The sequence below is a fragment of the Triticum aestivum genome, chromosome 3A (genome assembly GCF_018294505.1).
Source record: "Triticum aestivum cultivar Chinese Spring chromosome 3A, IWGSC CS RefSeq v2.1, whole genome shotgun sequence".
Classification (NCBI taxonomy): domain Eukaryota; kingdom Viridiplantae; phylum Streptophyta; class Magnoliopsida; order Poales; family Poaceae; genus Triticum; species Triticum aestivum.
The window spans coordinates 69995939-70017106 of record NC_057800.1 but is presented as its reverse complement, the minus strand read 5'-3'; the positions used below and the strand labels follow the sequence as shown (position 1 = coordinate 70017106).

The 21168-nt window shown below is 43.1% G+C and overlaps 2 protein-coding genes across 5 annotated transcripts; one reads left to right on the top strand and one right to left on the bottom strand.

The window, feature by feature from the left end:
- Nucleotides 1-2121: 2121 nt before the first annotated feature.
- LOC123060365 (uncharacterized RNA methyltransferase BH0687) lies at nt 2122-6839 on the bottom strand. 2 transcript variants are annotated; one of them, XM_044483059.1, is made up of 11 exons: nt 6150-6839; nt 5878-6060; nt 5139-5248; nt 4285-4393; nt 4003-4158; nt 3588-3703; nt 3297-3463; nt 2927-3057; nt 2700-2840; nt 2558-2574; nt 2122-2464 (listed from the first exon to the last, which is right to left on the bottom strand). In XM_044483059.1, exons 1-9 carry the CDS (start codon nt 6747-6749, stop codon nt 2733-2735), a joined length of 1680 nt encoding a protein of 559 aa, XP_044338994.1. In that variant the 5' UTR covers nt 6750-6839; the 3' UTR covers nt 2122-2464; nt 2558-2574; nt 2700-2732. The 2 variants fall into 2 exon arrangements, with proteins under 2 accessions (XP_044338994.1, XP_044338993.1); XM_044483058.1 differs by having other exon boundaries at nt 2558-2840.
- A 6188-nt stretch (nt 6840-13027) lies between these two features.
- LOC123060364 (protein ALWAYS EARLY 2) lies at nt 13028-20963 on the top strand. 3 transcript variants are annotated; one of them, XM_044483057.1, is made up of 16 exons: nt 13028-13285; nt 14411-14553; nt 14693-14797; nt 14888-14950; nt 15220-15297; nt 15850-16027; nt 16113-16484; nt 16907-16990; nt 17086-17234; nt 17711-17986; nt 18073-18254; nt 18337-18619; nt 19318-19503; nt 19824-20048; nt 20145-20282; nt 20375-20963. In XM_044483057.1, exons 2-16 carry the CDS (start codon nt 14446-14448, stop codon nt 20564-20566), a joined length of 2619 nt encoding a protein of 872 aa, XP_044338992.1. In that variant the 5' UTR covers nt 13028-13285; nt 14411-14445; the 3' UTR covers nt 20567-20963. The 3 variants fall into 3 exon arrangements, with proteins under 3 accessions (XP_044338992.1, XP_044338991.1, XP_044338990.1); XM_044483056.1 differs by having other exon boundaries at nt 13028-13289; XM_044483055.1 differs by lacking the exon at nt 13028-13285 and adding an exon at nt 14043-14061.
- The last annotated feature ends 205 nt before the right edge of the window (nt 20964-21168 follow it).

Genomic DNA, 21168 nt, shown 5'->3' with positions numbered 1-21168 from the left:
ATGCCTTGGTTGATGAGATTTGAGATTTGAGCCTTATAAACCGGAAATGAGGGAGTATATGTAATTGAAGGAAGGGTCAAATGGTACTGTTTCCTACTTATGGACACCAAAATGAACTCGACCTATTGGTTATTTGGGACTGCTGTCAGTCATCGCGTGCGGAGTTTGAAACCCTCTACTCCCAGAATGACGACAGGAATAAGACCTCATTTATTTATTTTCTCCTGTTTGATTTTTTCTAATGTTTCTCCTATTTGAGAGCAGATTGCTGAGATTATTGGGTCGGCCCAGGAGCACGGCGCCTGAGCGCTAGTTGCAACAACTGGCGCTGAAGGCACTGTATAGGAGGTCCCAGTATTTGTCTAGGCTGCGTGTTTTAGTTTTCCTTGGCCCATAAACTCTCAGATGAACCTTTTCTTTTATTCCTTGGCTGTACTAGGCTTCAACCGGTCTAAACCCACTTTTCCATTCAAAAATAGAGCAGGGATAGTTGCACAAGAACCATTCTGGGAGTAGAGGGTTTCTCAAGAAGTTGCACAAGAACCAAAGCATAATCCCCTTTTTTTGAGAAACTGAAGCATAATCATGGGATAAAAAGCATATAGGAAACCTGGTTGCACTTTTTTAGTAGGGATAGTTGCACACTTTTAGAAAAAAAAAATCTACAGTTTATTGAAAAGTGAAATTGATTAATCAGGAGAAGGAAAATAATATAAATATCAAAGCAAGTTGCCCTTTTTACTTTAGTTGCACATTTTTTTTAAAAAAAATACTAGTACTCTTTATTGAAAAGTGCAACTCAGGGGTAATAAGGCTAAAAAATACATATATAAACTCGGCTGCACATTTTTTAAAAGTGTAATTACTATTTATAGAAAATTGCAACTAAGCACAATCATGCTAGAAAAATACATGCAATAACCTGGTTGTGCTGTTCTAAAAATAATAGTTGCACATTTAGTTTCTTCACAAATACGTAAGAATTTTTTTTCAATAAAAAGGGTGGGAACTGAGATATATACGATGCCACACAATATATACACAGTAACACAGTTACACTTTTCTGAAAATCGTAGTCACATATTAAAAAAATGCTATTGGGATAGAATCAATATATAAAATACATACACTGCAACCCGGTTGCGCTTTTTCTAGAAAAGTGCAACTCCATTCGATTGAAAAGTGCAACTGTGGTATAATCATTTTGGAAAAACGCGTGTACCAATAACATTAACTTTTGAGAATATGGTAGTTGTCATTTATGAGATAGTTCAAGTAATAGTTTTTGAAAGTCTAGGAAGGCACTAAATAATCAACGGAGAAACCAAAAACAAACAACTGCATATGACACTGTAGAAACACACCGATAAAAAACTCCGCGAACTGACAAAGCACATGAACTTCTTAAAAAATAAAGTTGACGAGCTTTGTTGATTTTGAGATTGGTACATAACCATACAAGATTGAATGTGGGACCAAGGAACCACGTGCAAAAAATATATATAATACAGCAACTCTGGATTGTGCTAAAAACCCTAGTAGTACAAATGTGCTGAGCTACACAAGCACAAACACGAAGACAAAGTTCACAGCAAAAAGAAGAAAAGGGAAAGAAAAGGACTAGACAGGGCCAACAAATTGAATAAAAGCCCATGAGGATAAGCTAAGTGCCCCAAAAACAGAACAAAGAAAGCCCGCATACGAAGCAGTCAGGCGGGCCCTTGTCAGTTGCCTACGCTGCTGACAAGGGCCTGGTTGCACTAATCTGTATAAAATCGATCGAGCGAATCTCACGTCGCCTGCCCGCCCAAAAAAAAAATCTCACGTCGCCTGAGAATTAAGAAATTCTCAGGCAACTGCGAATTAGCAATTCCGTTGTCTATTTTGTGCACCACGTATGAAAACATGGAGATTTCTAGGTACAATAGATCACAACCACATGTCAAGACGCTTGAAGATTTTATTTTTTAATTGTTTTCTCAAAAATACAGGTACAGCCCAGTATTGGAAAAGGCATTTTCGATTCCATCTCCACCATCTGCATTTCTAACTTCTCAGGTCTTACGTTCCTTCTCAACGACTTGACCATCAATCAAAATGGAAAAAAATGTACACAGTACATGCCAACCACAAACCAAAATTCAATTAAACAGAGAACGAGTCACGATTCAGCATCAGCTATGAGAGGAGTCAACGATGTCCCGGAAGCAAATTTAGACACCATCATGAAGAGATCAGACAAATTCATCCATTTTTTTTCTTACTGTTTACATAATGCATCCCTGCCTGCAACAATGAACAGAACCTCGACAACTGTCGAAGATTTTCCCAGAGTCCTTCTGTAGGGCGCTCATAGTTCCAGGGCCCCTTCTGCTTGAGATATGCTAACCGAACAATACATTCAGCAATCAGCACGTCTGGTTAACTTCAAAATGGCTTCAGTAAACCACCGTGTATGATATGCCTGATCATCCATGGAAAAAGAACATGTTCCTCAGTTATGCATGCACACATACCAGATAAAACGATATTGAAAATGTTAAATCAAACAACTCACCGCGTGGATATTATACTCTACATCAAAAATAGGTGTACCCCATTTCAGAATATGAATCTCTGAACCACAAGTAGAAGGATGGTTACACCTTATAAGAGCAGAAGAATAAGTTATTATGCAGGATAAGGAAGCAAATGAAAACCTTCTGGTGGCTCTAGCTGAACAGAACTGAAAATCAGCACAGCTCCAATAAGCACACACACTCAATATGAGGAGTGTGGGGAAACATATCGACAGGTATTACACGCTTCAGCTCGTAGCACCCACTCAGGCCTTTCTCTTCCTGCAGGCAAATTCATTGACGGAGCAGCTAAGCATTGCAGCGGCCCCAAAATATAACAAAGCTGATAATAGTAGCAGCGAACATACCACGCCATGACATAGGTAGTCCAAATCCCGTGCACAAGTAGCTGGATTACAAGAGACGTACACTATTCGAGGGGCTTTGACTTCTAGCAGCCACTTGATTAACTTCATGTGCATCCCTGGCCGATTAGGATCTGAAGAATTCATCGACATAAATTAGGTCTTAACAAAACAGACTAGAATTTATATGTTTGTTGCATAAGTTCAGCAAACAAGCAAAAAATGTATATATAAAGGTGATATTAGCAGCTAGTGAATATTTTGAGACGAAATTCATAAAGAATTGTGGTTTTCAAACAAAATTTCTAGGAAGAATCAGGAGACTAGTGAATTTTGGTGCTGAAGAGTTACAAAAAATTCAAGGAACACAAACCTGATATGATTATGTCAGGCTTTGGAAATTCCTTGCCAAATGTTTCGCTGATTTTGTTAAGGTCTCCCTGAACAAATGTAGCATTACTAATACCATTCAACTGAGCATTCTTTTGGGCATCCGCGATGGCTTCAGGGACAACTTCATATCCATAAACATGCTTTGCACTGGGCAAAAGAAGAATGCTTAGTAACTGTAGTTTTATGTTAACCAGATATGGAAGTTAGCCAGTGGTCGGTAGCAGTTGCTAACTTGCTATCTCACAATAGCTACCACTACAAGGAAGCCTACCTTCTAGCAAGAGTCAGCCCAATGGTTCCAGTTCCACAAAACAAGTCAAGAACAATCTCAGAGCCATCTCCTTTAAGCCCAGCAGAATCTTCAATAAGCTTATAAAGAACATCAGCCTGCAAGAAAACCAATGCTACTTTCATATGCAGACATGGGGAACATATTGATAAAATTTGAAGTACTAAACATCCAGCTAGTACACCACCAGAAACTGACTTCATTTCAACAATCATATTTCTAACATTCAGTAGTTTCTTCAGCTGAGTAAATATGCAACCTCCTCGTATATGCTATTTTTAAAAGCTATTTGCATGCTTCCATTGAAATTAAACAGCCTAAAAACATAGTGTGCTGCAATGATGATTGGAAAATAAGTTACCATGCTCTGATTCATGCATTTATAACATAAACAAACCTGTTTTGTATTAGTCTGGAAAAAGGAGTTGGCAGATATCTGGAATGTAAGTCCTCTCAACATCTCTGTAATGGTCGGTTTCCCGTACAAGGTATATTCTTGCTCACCCACGGATGTATTGCCAACAGATGTATTCACATTATTTACGACACTTACCTACATTAGCAGTACATGAATATCAATACTGGTCAGCCAGGATAGTTGTGGCATAAAGAGTTCTACTGGGATATATGATTGGCCAAGTAGATTAAACATCATGTCAGGAAAGATTCAATAATGTACCACTTCAGATATTTTTGTGATTCTATCCACAAGAGGCACCAGTAGCTCAGGTTTATAACATGATGTCACAAAATTGACCATCAATTCTGGAGCTCCAGTGCTGACATTTCTGAAAGGAAAAAATGGAATCTTTAAAGCGTCCATCAGACAAAAAGATTGCTCAAAAAGTAACAAAAAGGTTGAATGGCTCCTTTGTTTGGTGGCAAACAACATGACCTGTCCCTGCCTTAACAACTATACTTCTTTAACTGAAAGATTTGTAAATAATGCCTTTCTAGATATCAATACATGGCCAAACAGCTAATGAGGCCAAAGATACAAAACGGAAAATTTCACACTTTATCAATTTATTCTGTTATGGTATGCTGGTTTGTTTGAGTGCATTGTATCAGTACCATTCTGTCGTTATGTTGTGGCAATAATATTAATATATCTACAACTATACTATGCATAAAATTTGCATGCAGTAAACAGTAAATATGATACTCCCTCCGTTCCATAATAACGTTTAGATTTTTTGAAAAGTCAAACTTTGCAAACTTTAATCAAGTTTATATAGAAAACTATTTATATCTAAGATACCAAATATATAAAATATGAAACTACATCTTATGATGAATCTAAAGATATATTTTTGGCATTCTAGATGTAAATATTTTTCTCCATAAACTTGGTCAAAGTTTGTTAGGTTTGACTTTTCAAAAAATCTATATGCATTACATTATGGAACGGAGGGAATATCATATACTATGAATCAAAACGCACATCCAGATTCATGGAAAGTGATATATACAGCATCAGCTGCATTACTGTTGGGTCAAGTGGGGAAAAAACAATCAGATGGGCCACCATACCTTCCAGTTCGTATCATTAGATGCTTGAGAAACCCAGTGTGCTTGTAGACATCGTAAGGCGTGAGGCCAAGAGCCGGATCCGTCCAACTTCCTTGAACAACTGCAAGAACCTATGGAAATTAGCAATTAATCAATTCAACACTCCCTGTAATCAAACACCAAAAACGAATGTGCTATGTGCTCACCAGTTCAATGATAGTACAGTAACATAATCACACACCCAAAAGATAGTGAACAAACAAACAAAACCAAACCAAGCTACACCAAACTGCTACCACCACCAGGTAACACGATGCTCCCAGAAATATAGCCAAGCTCACTAATTCCCCAACAACATAGCATTTGCAATGCAAATATGGCACAACTAGTCTAGCTTTGACACAATCAGCAGAGTAGACTTGAAGTGAAGAATGATCCTAAGAGTTGAACAGATAGATTTAAGAAATATACTTCAGCATATATAAGCAAAATCATCTTAGCAATGCATGTGTGCATTTTATCTGATATAGCAATACATTACTTACATTCAGAGAATCAAAAGCCTAGCTTTAGAGCGTCAAGCTAACCAGACAGAACAGTATGTATGATGCTACCACCAAGCTAACAATATGATTTATATATCTCTACCATCCGACATCAACAACCAATCAAAAACATTAAAGTTGGTACTGACATATTGAATCCAGTACTCTTTTTTCAGGAAGCAAATCCAGTACATTCTCATCAACCAGTTAATTACCTGATCTGCCGGCTCACTATGCAGCAAGCACGTCTCAACATGAAGCACCTTGTCAAAGAACCCTGGTGCATGGAGTCCAAGTGAATAACCATCAGTCTCCACCTCTTCCCCCTTAGACACCTCCTCTTTCTCCTCCTTCCACTCCCTTTTCATCCACCTCTTCGTCCCAAACGAGAACTCCATCTACAAACATGGCAGCAAATGCATCACCTCCCACACCCCAAACCCTTCCTAAACCCCCAAAGGCCCAAACCCAAAGTCTCAAACCTCACCTTGTTCCTGTATCGAAATATCTCATCGCACGGCACGATGGGCTTAAGGATGGCATCTGAATCCGAGCTCTCCAGCTTTCTGGGGTCAAACTTGCCGAAATTTACCAGCAAGTCGCGGACCTGGACGTACTTGTGGTGGATTTGCGCAGAGTAGGCGAGGGACTGGCTCTTGCAGCCGCCGCAGTCGGCGGCGAGGGGGCAGGGGGCCTCGACGGCGTCGTGGTGGGGCGAGAGGGTCTTTAGCTTGGAGGCCTCGGCGAAGGCGCCGCGGCGGAGGCGACGGACGCGAGCCACGAGGCGCTCGCCGGGGAGAGCGCCGTCGCAGAGCAGGACGAAGGAGGAGCCGTCGACCTTGCAGACGCCCTTCCCCTTGAAGGCGAGCCCCTCGCATGTCAGCTCGAGGATCTCGTTCTTCTTGGGGAAGTACCCCTTCCCGCGAGGACGCGGCGGCGGCGGCGGCGGCTGGGACGGGGCGGGGGCAGGCGCGGGGGCTTCCGAGGCAGCGGCTGCAATGGAGAGGAAGCGGCGGTGATGGTGGAGGGGTATGCGGCGGCGGAGGAGGGTGCCGGAGAGGGGGGAGAAGGCGCCGGCCGCGGCCATGTGGGCGGCGGCTGTGGCGCGGTGGGGATTGACGGCGGACGGTGGAGATGGCGCGGCAGAGAAGCCGAGGATGGTGGTAACCACTCTGTCACGACGGGCCCACTGTTCAGTTAGCAAACCACCACAGCGGTGGCAATTTGCAGTTCGGACCCTTCCGAACTGCAATATCTGATCATTTTTGGAGCGCTAAATTGTGCACTACCCAAGCCATGTAATCTCGGGTTGCATTAATATTCTAGCGAATTTAATATGATTCACTAATTGCATACTAAAGATGGATTTGCTCTTTGAATTAGCATTTATTAGCTTACTATAAAGAATAAAATTTTATTTAGTAACTCGATAAGGATAGGGGAAAAGTTGAGACGGATTTAAAAACCCGAAACCAATTAAGGCCCGCTTGGTAGCCCAGTAGCCCCCTCCCCGTCACAATCCATACGCCGAACCCACGAGTCAAAGCGTCAAATGCACCCAGGGAAGCCCACCAACGCATTTGGTCGCATAGCGGCTGGTGGTTTTCCGACCTAATGCGTGCTGTTTCCGCGGGGGAACAATCCATGTCTCCAGAGGTCAGGAAGACCCTCCCTCCCCCCTCCCCCGCCCCATCTCTCCCTATTGATCAATCGAGAGGTGACGGCGCATGCCTCGATCTCCTCCACATAGCGACTGAGAGTAGCGCCTCCATCTTCCTCTGACAACATCCCCCAACGCTAGCCTCCGAGTTTATTTGCCCTTTACCGATGGCCCAGCGGGCGCCTCCTTCCCCACCCCGCCTTAAAGTTTATGTCCCCTCAAGTGACGTCACGACTATTTCATCGTCATTCGGCGAAGTTTACTACCCTCCTCCTCCTCATTCTTTCACCTCATTTTGCTTTTTCATGTGGATGTTTCCCCCTACCTTTCTGATGAGCTCTTTACAGATCCACATACGTCATCCATTTTGTGGTAGCCTCTTGAATTTTAGGGCACATTTTGATATGTACTCATATTTTACTTTGCCACGTATCTGGTATGCATTTAGGGCTATTGTCTATTTCAATGGGTTTTTGTAACGAGTCACACTTCGTTAGAAGCCTGCATAATGTTGCAATATACCCGCCATTTTTTAAACTATGTAACATCTTTGCTAACCAAAATATTCCAGAAATTATTATAGCTTCATGAATCATAAGGCACGTTTGGTTCCTATCCATGTCTTATTCGGACGTACATTTAACGGATATTTACGGTTACTTGTTATTGCCCTGATTTTGTCGTCACGTGTCACACTTTTTTAGCAAACCATCTCACTTTGGCATAGACACATCTTTTTCTTTCAAACAATGTGACAATATTGCTACCAAAATATTCTTGGAATGTTGTACGGCTTCCTGCGCTTTATAGCAGTCGAAAGAGCGGGAAAGCTTTGCTCGGCCACGAACCAACACATGCCCTCAAAGTTGTCATGTAACATAATGACCATCTAGCACAGGGGCATCATTGCAAAAAAAAGGTACACAATCGCCCTGTGCTTGCTCCCGACAAGGCCTCAAAAGTTGAAACGACAACACAACAAGGCCGGCGTCGCACGGCGTCCCCAAAATTGAGACAACACTTCCATCCCGCCCCTAATTTTTAAACAGGCAAACTTATGTTTACCCCCTGGAACCCTACCCACCTTGCATATCAACACTCCCACCGCCCTTCCACGCTCGCCCCCTCATGCCCTTCTTCTACTTGTATCCTACACCCGCCAAGCCACAAGCAACACAATCGACAAATCTCACTCACTCGCCTCCTCCTCCTCCCTCATCCCTGATAATCCGCCATCGTAGGGCCCCCGGGCCAGATGAAAAAATAGAGGAGAATGATGGCCTCTTCCCAATGCATGCATGAGACGGTGAAGAAAATATCATTGTGAGGAACCGAGACCCAAGCCATGGAATAAGAAAGGAGATCATGCAAATGTCTCAAGCCATCCTGGTTGGATCTCCAGGGGAGTAGTGAGAGAATGAAGCATGATAAATGCTAGAAAAATGTAGCTAAGAGCCCAACAACCGGCATGAACCCAAGTGGAGAAAAATAAAAGGGGATCAAAGGGAGAAGAAGGAAAAGAACGTGAAACCAGACCTCGGGTCCAGTAACTCACCACATCCAAAAATGCTAGCACCACAATGTTGGTCAGCTTGTAGAGAAGGTGGATACGGATCCGAGAATCAACAACAACGCCAGCCCAAGCACGGCATAGGGCATCAGATCTTCTTCCTTGCAGTCCTACCAAATCCTTCAATCCAACAACCATGGATGATATGAGTGGAGAAAGGAAGAAGGAAAAATGATCTTGTGTATTAGAGACACGTAAACACCTAACAAACACTAGGGGCGCAAATACAGGGAGGAGTATAGACACATCAAATCAGGGGATCGAGCCGTTTTCACCCTCGATCCTTGCCGGTCGAAGCAAGCCAACAAGGAAGAGAGGAAGAGGAGACGGTTGATGGAACGAGGAAGGAAAGCTTAGAGGCAAGGGATGGGAGAGGATGAGAAAAGAGCAATGACTCCCCCGTGTTGGTGACGTTTCAGGATGTGTTTGAATCACAACTTATTACCCTAATAACATAATAACTTCATGGTTTATACATAGCCTCTTGAATTATAGGGGGCATTTGGTCTATAGTCACGTATTACTTTGCCACACACGTTGGGTGGGTATTGCTTGTTACATACTCCTCCGCTCGGAAATAGTACGAGAATCCAGACGGAGGCAGTAGGTTATTATCGCAGTGTGTCATATTTTATTAGGCCAATTCCTCACTATGTTGTATAGTCTCATATTTTCAAATCATACAACGGCTTTGGTAACATAATTGTTTCTAGTACATTGTATGGCTTCCCGTAGTTTAGTGGTAGAAAGCCCTGATAACATAATAACTTCAAGCTCTGCTCGACCATGAACCAAACATGCCCTCAAAATCCCCAAGTAACATAATAACCATCTAGCACGGGGGCGTCACTGCAAAAAAGAGCACACAAATCGCCTTGTGCATGCTCCCCACCAAACCTCAAAGCCGAGACGATGACCCAATAAGGCTTGTGTTGCATAGTGTTCCTGAAACTAAAACAACTCTTCCATCCCCGCCCCTAATTTTCAAACGGGCAAACTTACGTTTACCCCCTAGAACCCTACCCCTCGCATATCCACCCTCCTCGCCGGCCGGCGAAGCCAACAGTGAAGAGAGGAAGAGGAGTCGGTTGAGGAAGCAAGAAAGGGAAGCTTAGAGGTAATGGAGGAGAGAGGACGAGAAAAGAGGAATGCTTGCCCCCATTGCCGGTGAAGTTATAGGTCGTGTTTGAGTAACAACTTAGTGCCATAGTAAAATAAAGTTTGTAGTTTCTACATAGCCTCCTGAATTGTAGGGCGCATTTGCTCTGTAGTCATGTTTACTTTGCCACACACATTTGGGTGGGGATTGTTTGTGTTTCATAGGTTTTTGTTGTAACATGTCACACTTTATTAGGACAATTCCTCACTTTGTCGTATAGCCTCATATTTTCAAACCATGTAAAGGGTTTGGTAACGGAATTGTTCCCGGAACGTTGCACGACTTCCCACGGTTCAATGTTAAGATAGCACGGGAAAGCTCTCCTCGGCCATGAACCAAACATGCCCTCAAAATCCCCAAGTAACATAATAACCGTCTAGCACGGGGGCATCGCCTCAAAAAAAACACACACACAATTGCCATGCGCTTTGCTCCCCACCAAACCTTCAAAGCCAAGACGGCGACCCAATAAGGCTCGCGTTGCACAATGTTCCTGAAACTAAAACGACACTCCCATCCCTACCCCTATTTTTCAAACGGGCAAACTTACATTTACCGTCTGGCACCCTACCCCCTTGTATATCCACCCTCCTAGCCGGCAGGCAAAGCCAACAGTGAAGAGAGGAAGAGGAGTAGTTGAGGAATCGAGAAAGGAAAGCCTAGAGGCAACGGACGAGAGAGAACGAGAAAAGAGGAATGACCCCTCCCTTGTCGGTGAAGTTTTAGGATGTGTTTGAATAACAACTTAGTGCCCTAATAAAATAAAGTTTGTAGTTTCTACATAGCCTCCTGAATTGTAGGGCGCATTTGCTCTGTAGTCATGTTTACTTTGGCACACACATTTGGGTGGGGATTGTTTGTGTTTCATAGGTTTTTGTCATAACGTGTCACACTTTATTAAGCCAATTCCTCACTTTTGTCGTATAGCCTCATATTTTCAAACCATATAACGGGTTTGGTAACGGAATTGTTTCCGGAACATTGTACGGCTTCCCGCGGTTTAGCGTTAGATAGCGCGGGAAAGCTCTGCTCGACCATGAGCCGAACATGCCCTCAAAATCCCCAAGTAACATAATAACCGTCTAGCATGGAGGCATCGCCGCAAAAACACACACACAATCGCCATGCGCTTTGCTCCCCACCAAACCTTCAAAGCCGAGACAACGACCCAATAAGGCCCGCGTTGCACAGTGTTCCTGAAACTAAAACAACACTCCCATCCCGCCCCTAATTTTCAAATGGGCAAACTTACATTTACCCCCTAGAACCCTACCCCCTCGCATATCCATCCTCCTAGCCGCCCGACGAAGCCAACAGTGAAGAAAGGAAGAGGAGTCAGTTGAGGAAACAAGAAAGGAAAGCTTAGAGGCAACAGACGAGAGAGACCGAGAAAAGAGGAATGACCCCCCACCACCCTTGTCGGTGAAGTTTTAGGACATGTTTGAATAACAACTTATTGCCCTAATAAAATAAACTTTGTAGTTTCTACATAGCCTCATGAATTGTAGGGCGCATTTGTTCTGTAGTCATGTTTACTTTGGCACCCACGTTTGGGTGGGGATTGTTTGTGTTTCATAGGTTTTTGTTGTAACGTGTCACACTTTATTAGGCCAATTTCTCACTTTGTCGTATAGTCTCATATTTTCAAACCATATAACGGGTTTGGTAACGGAATTGTTCCCGGAACGTTGTACGGCTTCCCGTGGTTTAGCGTTAGATAGCACGGGAAAGCTCTGCTCGGCCATGAACCAAACATGCGCTCAAAATCCCCAAGTAACATAATAACCGTCTAGCACGAGGGCATCGCCGCAAAAACACACACACAATCGCCATGCGCTTTGCTCCCCACCAAACCTTCAAAGCCGAGACGACGACCCAATAAGGCCCGCGTTGCACAGTGTTCCTGAAACTAAAACAACACTCCCATCCCCGCCCCTAATTTTCAAACGGGCAAACTTACATTTACCCCCCTAGAACCCTACCCCCTCGCATATCCACCCTCCTAGCCGGCCGGCGAAGCCAACGGTGAAGAGAGGAAGAGGAGTCAGTTGAGGAAACGAGAAAGGAAAGCTTAGAGGCAACGTTCGAGAGAGAACGAGAAAAGAGGAATGATCCCCCCTGTCAACGAAGTTTTAGGACGTGTTTGAATAACAACTTAGTGCCCTAATAAAATAAAAGTTTGTAGTTTCTAAATAGCCTCCTGAATTGTAGGGCGCATTTGTTCCGTAGTCATGTTTTGCTTTGCCACACGCATTTGGGTGGGTATTGTTTGCTTCATAGGTTTTTGTCGTAACGTGCCACACTTTATCAGGCCAATTCCTCACTCCGTCGTATAGCCTCACATTTTCAAACCACATAACGACTTTGGCAACGGAATTGTTCCCGGAACGTTGTACGGCTTCCCGCGGTTTAGCGCTAGACAGTGCGGGAAAGCTCTGCTCGATTTAATTCATAGCTTTTTGTCGCAACGTGTCATACTTTAAGGCCACTTCCTCACTTTGTCGTATACTCTCATATTTTCAAATCATATAACGGCTTTGGTAACGGAATCGTCCCAGGAACATCGTACGGCTTCCCGTGGTTTAGCGGTAGAAAGCGCGGGAAAGCTCTGCTCGGCCATGAACCAGACATGCCCTCAAAACTCCCAAGTATAACATAATAACCATCTAGCACGGGGGCATCGCCGCAAAAAGAAAAGACACAATCGCCCTGTATTTTTTTGAGGGTTAATCGCCCTGTGCTTTGCTTTCTCCTCCCCACCAAAAACACCTGCGAAGCCGAAACGGCGGCCCAGCAAGGCCCACGCGGCACGGCGTTCCCGAAACTGAAACAGCAAGACTTCCGTCCCAGACCCTAATTTTCAAACGGGCAAACTTGCGTTTACCCCCCTGAAACCCCGCCCACCTCGCACATCCGCCCTCCCACCGGCCGCTCCCTTCCCTGCTCGGCTTCTCCTCCGCTACTTGTATCCTGCGCCCGCCAAGCCAAACCTTCCCGCAGGCAAACACAACCGACCACCTCGCCCACTCGCCGCCTCCTCCACCCTCGCCCCCGATCAGCCTCCGCCGCGGGGGACCCCCAGGAGCCCTAGCGGCGGCGCGGGTCCTCTCTCCGGCGGACGCGGCGAAGGCGGGGAGCTCCGTCCAAGGCGTCGACCGTCGTCTCCGCGCGCGGTGCAGGGGCGCCGAGCTGCGCGTGAGGTGCTGCCCGGGCCCGATTCTCCCCAGATCCGAGGCAGGTGAGCTTCGTCCGCGGATTGGTTGGTGGAATTTCGTGGGGTGTCCGCGTAATCTCTGGCGAGATGGGTCTCCCGCCGGCGGCCGGGGCCTCCCCGGCTGGGATTTCCGCTGTTTTTGCTGCTCGCTTCCTCATCTCCTGGCGTGTTTTCGCTCCATCCTTGGAGGATTTCTCCTCTCTCGCTCGCTCCGTGGTTCGGTCGCGTCTGGGAGTTTTGTGCGGCCGTTTTTGGGCTGCTCTCGGAGAAGATGCGATGGGGAATTTTGCGGCCCTGTGACTTGCGCGTTTTAGATGGTCTCTTCTCCATGAGCAGATGCGTGCTTCGGCCGCTCCGGTTTTTAAACCAGTTCCCGTCGAAGATTTGGTTGCGAGGCTTGCCTGCGCGCTTGGAACTCTGAGATTTATGGGTCTAAGTCGTTTCGTTTATTGAGGTTCTGAGGGGATTTCACCCGTGATTGTTGTGCGTCCCGATCTCTGATGAGATGTTCCCTGGGTTGCGTTTCCGCTATCTGCTGTTACGACTTTGGCTTGGATTTTTGTCGCATGTTTCCCCTTGCCTCTCCGATTAGCATCTGCTAATTTATTTATTTATTTTAGCAATTCTCTACTTCGTTTCCAGTCGTGGATTAATTCTGCTATCGAATTGTGGATCTTATCTAACTCGCTGTTTCTTACATTGCTTTGGACAGCCAAGGGTTTTGGCTATAGGCCATCAAAATTCATCTTTTTTGTTACAGTTCGTCGGACAATTCAGTTCTGGCGGATTTGGATGCGTGAGTGGTTTGATCTTCTCTGAGTTTTCGGTCTTTTGTCGCGTTAGAATTTGCACAGCCGGGTAGATTCCATGAACATTTGTGTAAATTTGGGCAGTAACATGGCTAGGAGATTCAAAGTATGTGTGATTGCCTGATTAAAGCTTGTGAAGTGTGGATTTTCTAAATGAAATCCTCTTCAGCTTCGGTTCTTAAGTAGGTCTGGGTTGAACTCTTCATTATGGTTTCCTTCCCTGAAGCTGATAACCTCGTTGCCCAAATCTGACTAGTGATTACTGTGTAACTGCATAGGTATTAAGTATATGCATCATAAACTACTGCATACTGAGGTTGCTTTTCTGGCTTGCAGCAATATTGGGTGGTCTCAATTCAAGGACGATTTCAATGGGTCCAGCAAAAGGTTCTCGGACAATCCACAAGATCACAATAAAAAGACACGAGGATCGACAGCATCATGAGGATCCAACTAGTTCAAGCAATGTGAAACTTAAAGTAAGACATAGCAGGACTTGATGATGGATTCATTTAAGATGACCGGTAGTTGTAGCACGAGTACACCACATTTCCCCATTCTCTTCACTCTAAAATAATATGTTATTCACCTGTTATTTCTCTTGCACCCAAATGTTAGATTTCTCAGAAGAGGAAGAGGCCAGACTTAGATCCCCACTGGAACAAGGATGAGCTGATGCACTTTTATGAAGCCTACCGGCGGCATGGAAAGAATTGGAAAAAGGTTTGGATCTCATATTTCCATCTCTCTGATTTTCTTCTCCCCTAGTACCTTCTGAGGCATAACAGAAAACTGTTTGTTGAGTCTTTTCAGATCAGTGCAGTAGTTAGCAGCAAATCGGCAGAGACTGTAGAAGCTCTTTACTATGTGCATCGGGTGAGTATTTGTTCTAATGTATTAATGTCCTAGTTGCAGAGACTATTATCATGCATCTTCTACAGTTTCTTGGTTCAGCAAACCAAGACGATAATTTGCTTACAGAGAACAGGGCATTATTAAATATCTGGAGGTTATTGAAATTTTGGTTGTAGTATATTTCAGCCTGCAGTGATGTTTTGCACTATGATCATTGTTTAAATTGGCATGATTTAATTTGATCAATTAACCTTAATAAAATAGTTATAGACTGACGTTTCTTGTTGTAGACTTTCTTATCTCTTCCGGAGCGTGAAGGTACTGCCAGGGGATTTATTGCATTGGCTGCTGGTCATGACAATGCTTTGGTAAGATTTTGATGTTTTACTTGTCTTGGATATTTGAACTGCTGTTTACTTATGTATCTGGTTATGTGAAATCCCTGTACTTTATCTCTCTTTTTGGTTGGTTCCATAACATGTGAATGTTTGTACCATATAATTATTCTGGTTCTTCATAGTTCAGTTCTAGTGTTGCCTGTAAGTCCGATATGATACTGTAAGGAGGGCTCTACAATATCTATTTAACTAAAAATGAAATGTACAGTCAACTAAGTGCAAAAGGCGGCGACTGTAAGACAAGTTTTAAAGTGATGATGATTATTACTAACCTTGAGTGCTAATCTTAACTTCTGGAGTGACTTTTGACATTGCATCCATTGAACCGTGCTTTGCACTTAGTAGGCTCTGAAGTATGATTTTCTACAAATGGATGATTATCCATCAAACATGTGGTTAGCGAAGGAAATACAGCATAGAAAATAAGTGTTAAAGCGAGGCGAATGATAGAACTTTATAAGGAATTCGACCTACTTCTGAATTTGACTAGCATAAAACTTAATATAACTCTGCCACTGGCAGGAATCTCCAAGTCATAGAGAAACTGATCAGATGGTTAGATCATCTGGGAAGGGACGGAGACGTGGAGAAGCTGCATGGCAAAAAGAGAATGCAGCACCTAACCCTCACAACGCCTTCACAGATCAGGAAATGAGAATTGCTGGCTTTACATCTTCTTTCAAGAAAAGATACCATGGAGGCAAGTATTGCAAGGCAAATATGCCATGTCCTTTTGTTTCCCCTTAAACGTAGTTTTGATAGTTTCATGTTCTTTTTATTTTCAGAACTTGTCAGGTACATCAGTAGACATCCTGTTCGGAAACGTACTCCTCGTGTACCAGTTTTACTTCCTTTGGACATCAATGCTACAATCAAGGCTAATGAAGAGATAAATAATGATGGAAGCTCTCCTGATGGAAGTTCAGGAATCACTGAAGCAAAGGTTGTTCAGGGCCAGACTTTCTTGGAAATCAAAGGAACTGAAGATACTGAGATATCTCAGTCCCAGCAACATTTAAATTTGAAGAAGAGAAGAATTCAGCAAAGCATGGACGAAGGCCAGACCAGCAAAGTTGAGCCTGGTGCCACGATGGTGGCTAAAAAAGAAGGGCATAACTTATCTGATTATGAGAGACTTAGTCGGTTATTTTCTCCAGGTATTCTTTGAAACAAATTGTTGCTCTGCCTTGTCATTGGCAACAAACAGAGAGCTTCTTTCTGGAATTAGCAATCATGTGTCATGTGAGTCGTGAATACTGTGATATGATACATTTCTGAAATGATGCATAAAATGGTCTGATTTATGTGTACTTATTTGGAGATGGAGACTCAACTGCCAGTTCAGATGCATAGAAAACAAACGAAATAGTATGGCAACCACTCTAGCTTATTGTCCGAACCTCAGAGCCATGAGCTGGCCAAGGAAACACAGTCTAAATGAGCAACAACTTAATTTTTGCTGCTGCCTAATTGCTTTTCAGCATAGCTTCCTGGTCACATGCGATTAACCCTCATTAGCAATGCTTAGTACTACTAATAATTATCAGCAGTGTAACATTCTGACTACTGTTTTTTTCAGAGGAGATGATGGTCTTAGATGTGTTGGAGAGTCTGGTGACTGTGCCCAATGAAACGTCACAGGCCAAGATTAATAGTCCTTCAGGTTCGTCAAATTTCTCCTAATTCATCTTTCCAACTACATTATCTCAGGAATGTTGTTAATGGCCTATCCTTTCCCTTTTCCATCTAATGATCCAGGTACATGTGGAAAGAGAATTTCTGCATCATCTAACACACAGGAGGAAGGGCTTTCTCCTGTCGATCAATCTAAACAAACGAAGCAAGATAGTGATTCCAGTGCTTCAGAGGAAAGGAAAAAAAGGAGAAAGAAGTTACCAGATGAAGAGGTAAGATATTGTGAATATTTAACTATGTATGCATGCTGTGAATCCAAATTTTAGAAGGTCCCTTTCCGACTCATACAGAAGTAACAGAACATAAAATTAAGTCAATTCATTGATTTTCCTAATTCGAGCTAGCTGTCTTCTGTGGCAGCTTCTAGTAGTTGTACTTGTCTTCATGCTGTCGGCATTTACAGTTTGAAAGATGTTTTAATTCTTCAATTAGATGCTTACCATTCTTGTATTTCAACTTTATTATGCAATTGATCAGTACATTCATAAAATTTTATGCTTGTTATTCATGGGATGTCATCCCTTGTGGGATTCCAATTGGGCGTCCATTTGTTATCAATTTTCCCACTATTTCCTTGTGGTTATTCCTTTGAAGTGGACCTTAAAAAACCGTAAACATATTTGTGTTCTTTTCACTATCACTCCAGTTAGTCTAATGGCAGTTCCATTTTGTCATACTCTTCCCACAGGTGCTGGCTGAAGAACAAATCAGTTCTGGTAATACTTCAGTTATACCACAAGCATGTCAGCTTGATACCACGGAGGAGCCCTCCTTGAATTCTGACTTTGAGAAAGAAGCAATAGATATACCTGAATCAACTGCAAATATTTGTGCTGAAGTATCCCCTGATGCACCGATGGAAATTGACCCTCAAATAAATATGTCAAGGAAGAGCAAAAGAAAATCCAAAGTACAATGCAAAAAAAACTATGTGTTTTGCAATGAAGGTGCCGATAATTTACAGGTACATTTATAATTTATCATTGCTGCAGATTTATATATTATTATGGGAGATATGTCTCCTAACTCGCAAGTGTTCACTATTTTCAGGCAAAGAAATTGCTGCATTGCTTGTCATCTGAATCACTTCGTAGATGGTGTACATACGAGTGGTTCTACAGCGCAGTTGATTATCCATGGTTTATGAATAATGAATTTGTGAACTACTTAAATTTTGCAAAATTGAGCCATCTTTCAAGGCTCACTCGATCTGAGTGGAGCACAATCCGAAGGTATTAACTTGCAAACCCTGGAAGTTGTAGCATTGTTTCTTTGTCTGTTTGCATATATGTTGAAAGATTTTTTTATCTGCAGTTCTCTCGGCAAGCCCCGTCGCTTTTCCAATCATTTCCTGGCGGTAGAAAAGGAAAAGCTTGAGGATTATCGACAAAACGTTAGGAAATACTATGCCGAACTAAGTGATGGTTTGCGGGATTCTCTACCAACAGACCTTGCTCGGCCTTTTTCAGTTGGCCAGCATGTCATTGTTCGTCACCCGAGTACCAGAGAACTTGCTGATGGTAGAGTGGTAATCATGGAGCGGGATTGTTACAAGGTCCAGTTTGATAGCCCTGATCTAGGTGTTGATATAATTAAGGTATGTATTTGTTATTTTTATTTTCTTCAACAATTATCAGTATTGTTACATTTTGTAGGCAATTAGACATTTAGAAATTAAGTATGCCGTCTATCTATGTGGCAGAAGAGGTCAGCTATTAGTTTTGCACTGTGGAAAGGAAGAATAAGCTTTCCTAGTCTGTAAACATGATTACCCTTCCAATGTGGGCTGAAGCTTTTGGTCCTTGACATACAATGACTATGACCATGTTAAGCAGTTTCCATTGAAAAGTACTAATTTGGCGACAGCCTTCAGTAGATGTGGTTTTAATACATACTCCCTCCGTCCGGAAATACTTGTCCTAGAAATGGATAAAAAGTATTTCCGGACAGAGGGAGTACCAATTACTTTTTTGTAATTTGGCATGCAACCATTGCACGTTTGCTATGTATTCCTATTAGTTATATTCCTATCATGAGAAGCACATGTACTTCCTTGATGTAGTCATTCAAGAATCTCAAGGTGAATGATATATTTTTATACCCAGAAATGCATAACTGAACTTATTCTTTTCCAGGACACTGATTGTATGCCTGTAAACTGGTTGGATAATCCTATTAGTTATATTCCTATCATGAGAAGCACATGTACTTCCTTGATGTAGTCATTCAAGAATCTCAAGGTGAATGATATATTTTTATACCCAGAAATGCATAACTGAACTTATTCTTTTCCAGGACACTGATTGTATGCCTGTAAACTGGTTGGATAATCTGCCTGACGATCTCAAGAAGAGGAGCTCCCTCTCAAATAATGCACACCGCAAACCGGATTTTGAGCACATTCCGGAGCTTACTTCAAAGGAGAGCTGGGGTAATATCATGAATGACATTTCCGTACCTGAGTCGTCCAGTAGTCGACAGGTAACATCAGATGAACAGCATAAGGTTTTATTCTGTCCAAATTTATATTTTCTAAGGAGCGTAGTTATTAGTCAAAGTTGAATATGCCGTGCTTGTATGTAAGTTAAAGCTAATGTATACTCCTTCCGTCCCGAATTACTTGTCTTAGATTTGTCTAGATATATCTAGATAAATCCAAGACAAGCAAATTTGGAAGGGGGTAATATTTATGATCGTGGACATCAAATACTGCTTGGTCCTCGAACTGTTCTATAAAATCCAATTACTTGTGATTGTAGTAGTACTTCAGGGCTAGTTCTGATTAATCTATCTATCGACAGGCTTCATCTTCTGTGGGCGGTGAACTGCTACCCAGCAAGAGTACCACCATTTGTAGATCTACACTGCCGCCATTCCACCCACTTCAGTCCGCCGCCGACAGTTTACAATCAAGGGGTCGCTCAAACAACAATAGTGGTCAGAGTGATGAACTGGATTCTCATGTTACTGCATTTGTCCAGAAATCGCTTAAACAAGCCAAACAGATGGTTGGTGAAGTCATGCAGGTAAGTTCAAGTCCTTCTGGCAACTCTCAACTTCTGTGCAATCACGGTATCATTGTATTTTTAGACTCAATATGTTGTTTGATTTCCGTTGCTTAGGCAAGCTATGGAAATGGTAATGAATCTGGGGAAGAAGCAACACCATGTATAAGCCTGGATTCTGAGTCTACTCTTGATGATGCCCAGCTTCCATCCACCCTGATAGAGAACTGTGTTGCTACAGTTATTGCAATCAAGGTAAAATGTCCACAGATCCCATCTCCTACCATATGATCTATGGTTACTATAGTTTATATCTCGCTTCATTGTCCTTGTCCAATTACGCGCAGGACCTGAGCGAGCATCGGCACCCGCCTGCCAAGATAGCAGGTGTGCTGGAGCGTGCTTTTTCGATGCTGCGCCCAAGCTGTCCAGAGAACCTCGCGATCTACAGCGAGATAGAGAGCTACATCGCCGTCGTCAAGAGCCAGATACTAGCACTTGTGCCAACAACATCTGGCAATGCAGCTCTGGCAATGTAGTCCCAGCCGCGGCAGGGCACACCCAGGGTCCTCCGGCGCGGCCCTTGGGTTCAAAAGGCGACGGTTTTGCAGCCGGCCCTCGGTGATTCTGGGTGACTTTACCAAGACTTGTGACGGCAAATCAGGGCATCTGGAGTAAGCTCAACTCTCTGCCCTGCCGACATTAGCTTAGAAATGCAGCGTTTTGACTAGAAAACGTAGCATAGATGTGTTGCTGGATCAATTGTCCAGCTCGCTTGTAATCTCTGTGTATAGAATAAACCCTTCAGGGTAGGTCTGCTTTGGCGTGCAGAACTGAACAGTTCATTACTCACAGAAACAATAAGAATACCTGTATTGCAACTGGGCCTCCGTTTTTTTACCTCAATACAAATTCAGACATCTGAATTTTGTTATATGTTATTACCTCTGTTTTACCTCGATACAAATTCAGACGGTTTGTATATCTTAGTGTGGTCTGTCTTGAGATCTTACATTTTTAGGTATTTTCCTTTTTATATGTTATTTGTATCTAAACATGATGATGTCTTGGTTGAGACTTGGTTAAATCTCATGAGATCTGGCCACACCCCCTTGTACTATTGCATCTCAGTATATGCGTA

Bases quoted from the DNA above. Each gene is read 5' to 3' on its own strand.
- LOC123060365 (XM_044483058.1), bottom strand. From the start codon at position 6,749: ATGGCCGCGGCCGGCGCCTTCTCCCCCCTCTCCGGCACCCTCCTCCGC. The intron at 6,061-6,149 runs GTGAGGTTTGAG...CCATGTTTGTAG, and splicing joins TATTTCGATACAGGAACAAG to ATGGAGTTCTCGTTTGGGAC. The intron at 3,704-4,002 runs GTTTGTTTATGT...GTTTTCTTGCAG, and splicing joins TCCAGACTAATACAAAACAG to GCTGATGTTCTTTATAAGCT.
- LOC123060364 (XM_044483055.1), top strand. The intron at 14,951-15,219 runs GTGAGTATTTGT...TTCTTGTTGTAG, and splicing joins CTCTTTACTATGTGCATCGG to ACTTTCTTATCTCTTCCGGA. The intron at 19,504-19,823 runs GTAACATCAGAT...ATCTATCGACAG, and splicing joins AGTCGTCCAGTAGTCGACAG to GCTTCATCTTCTGTGGGCGG.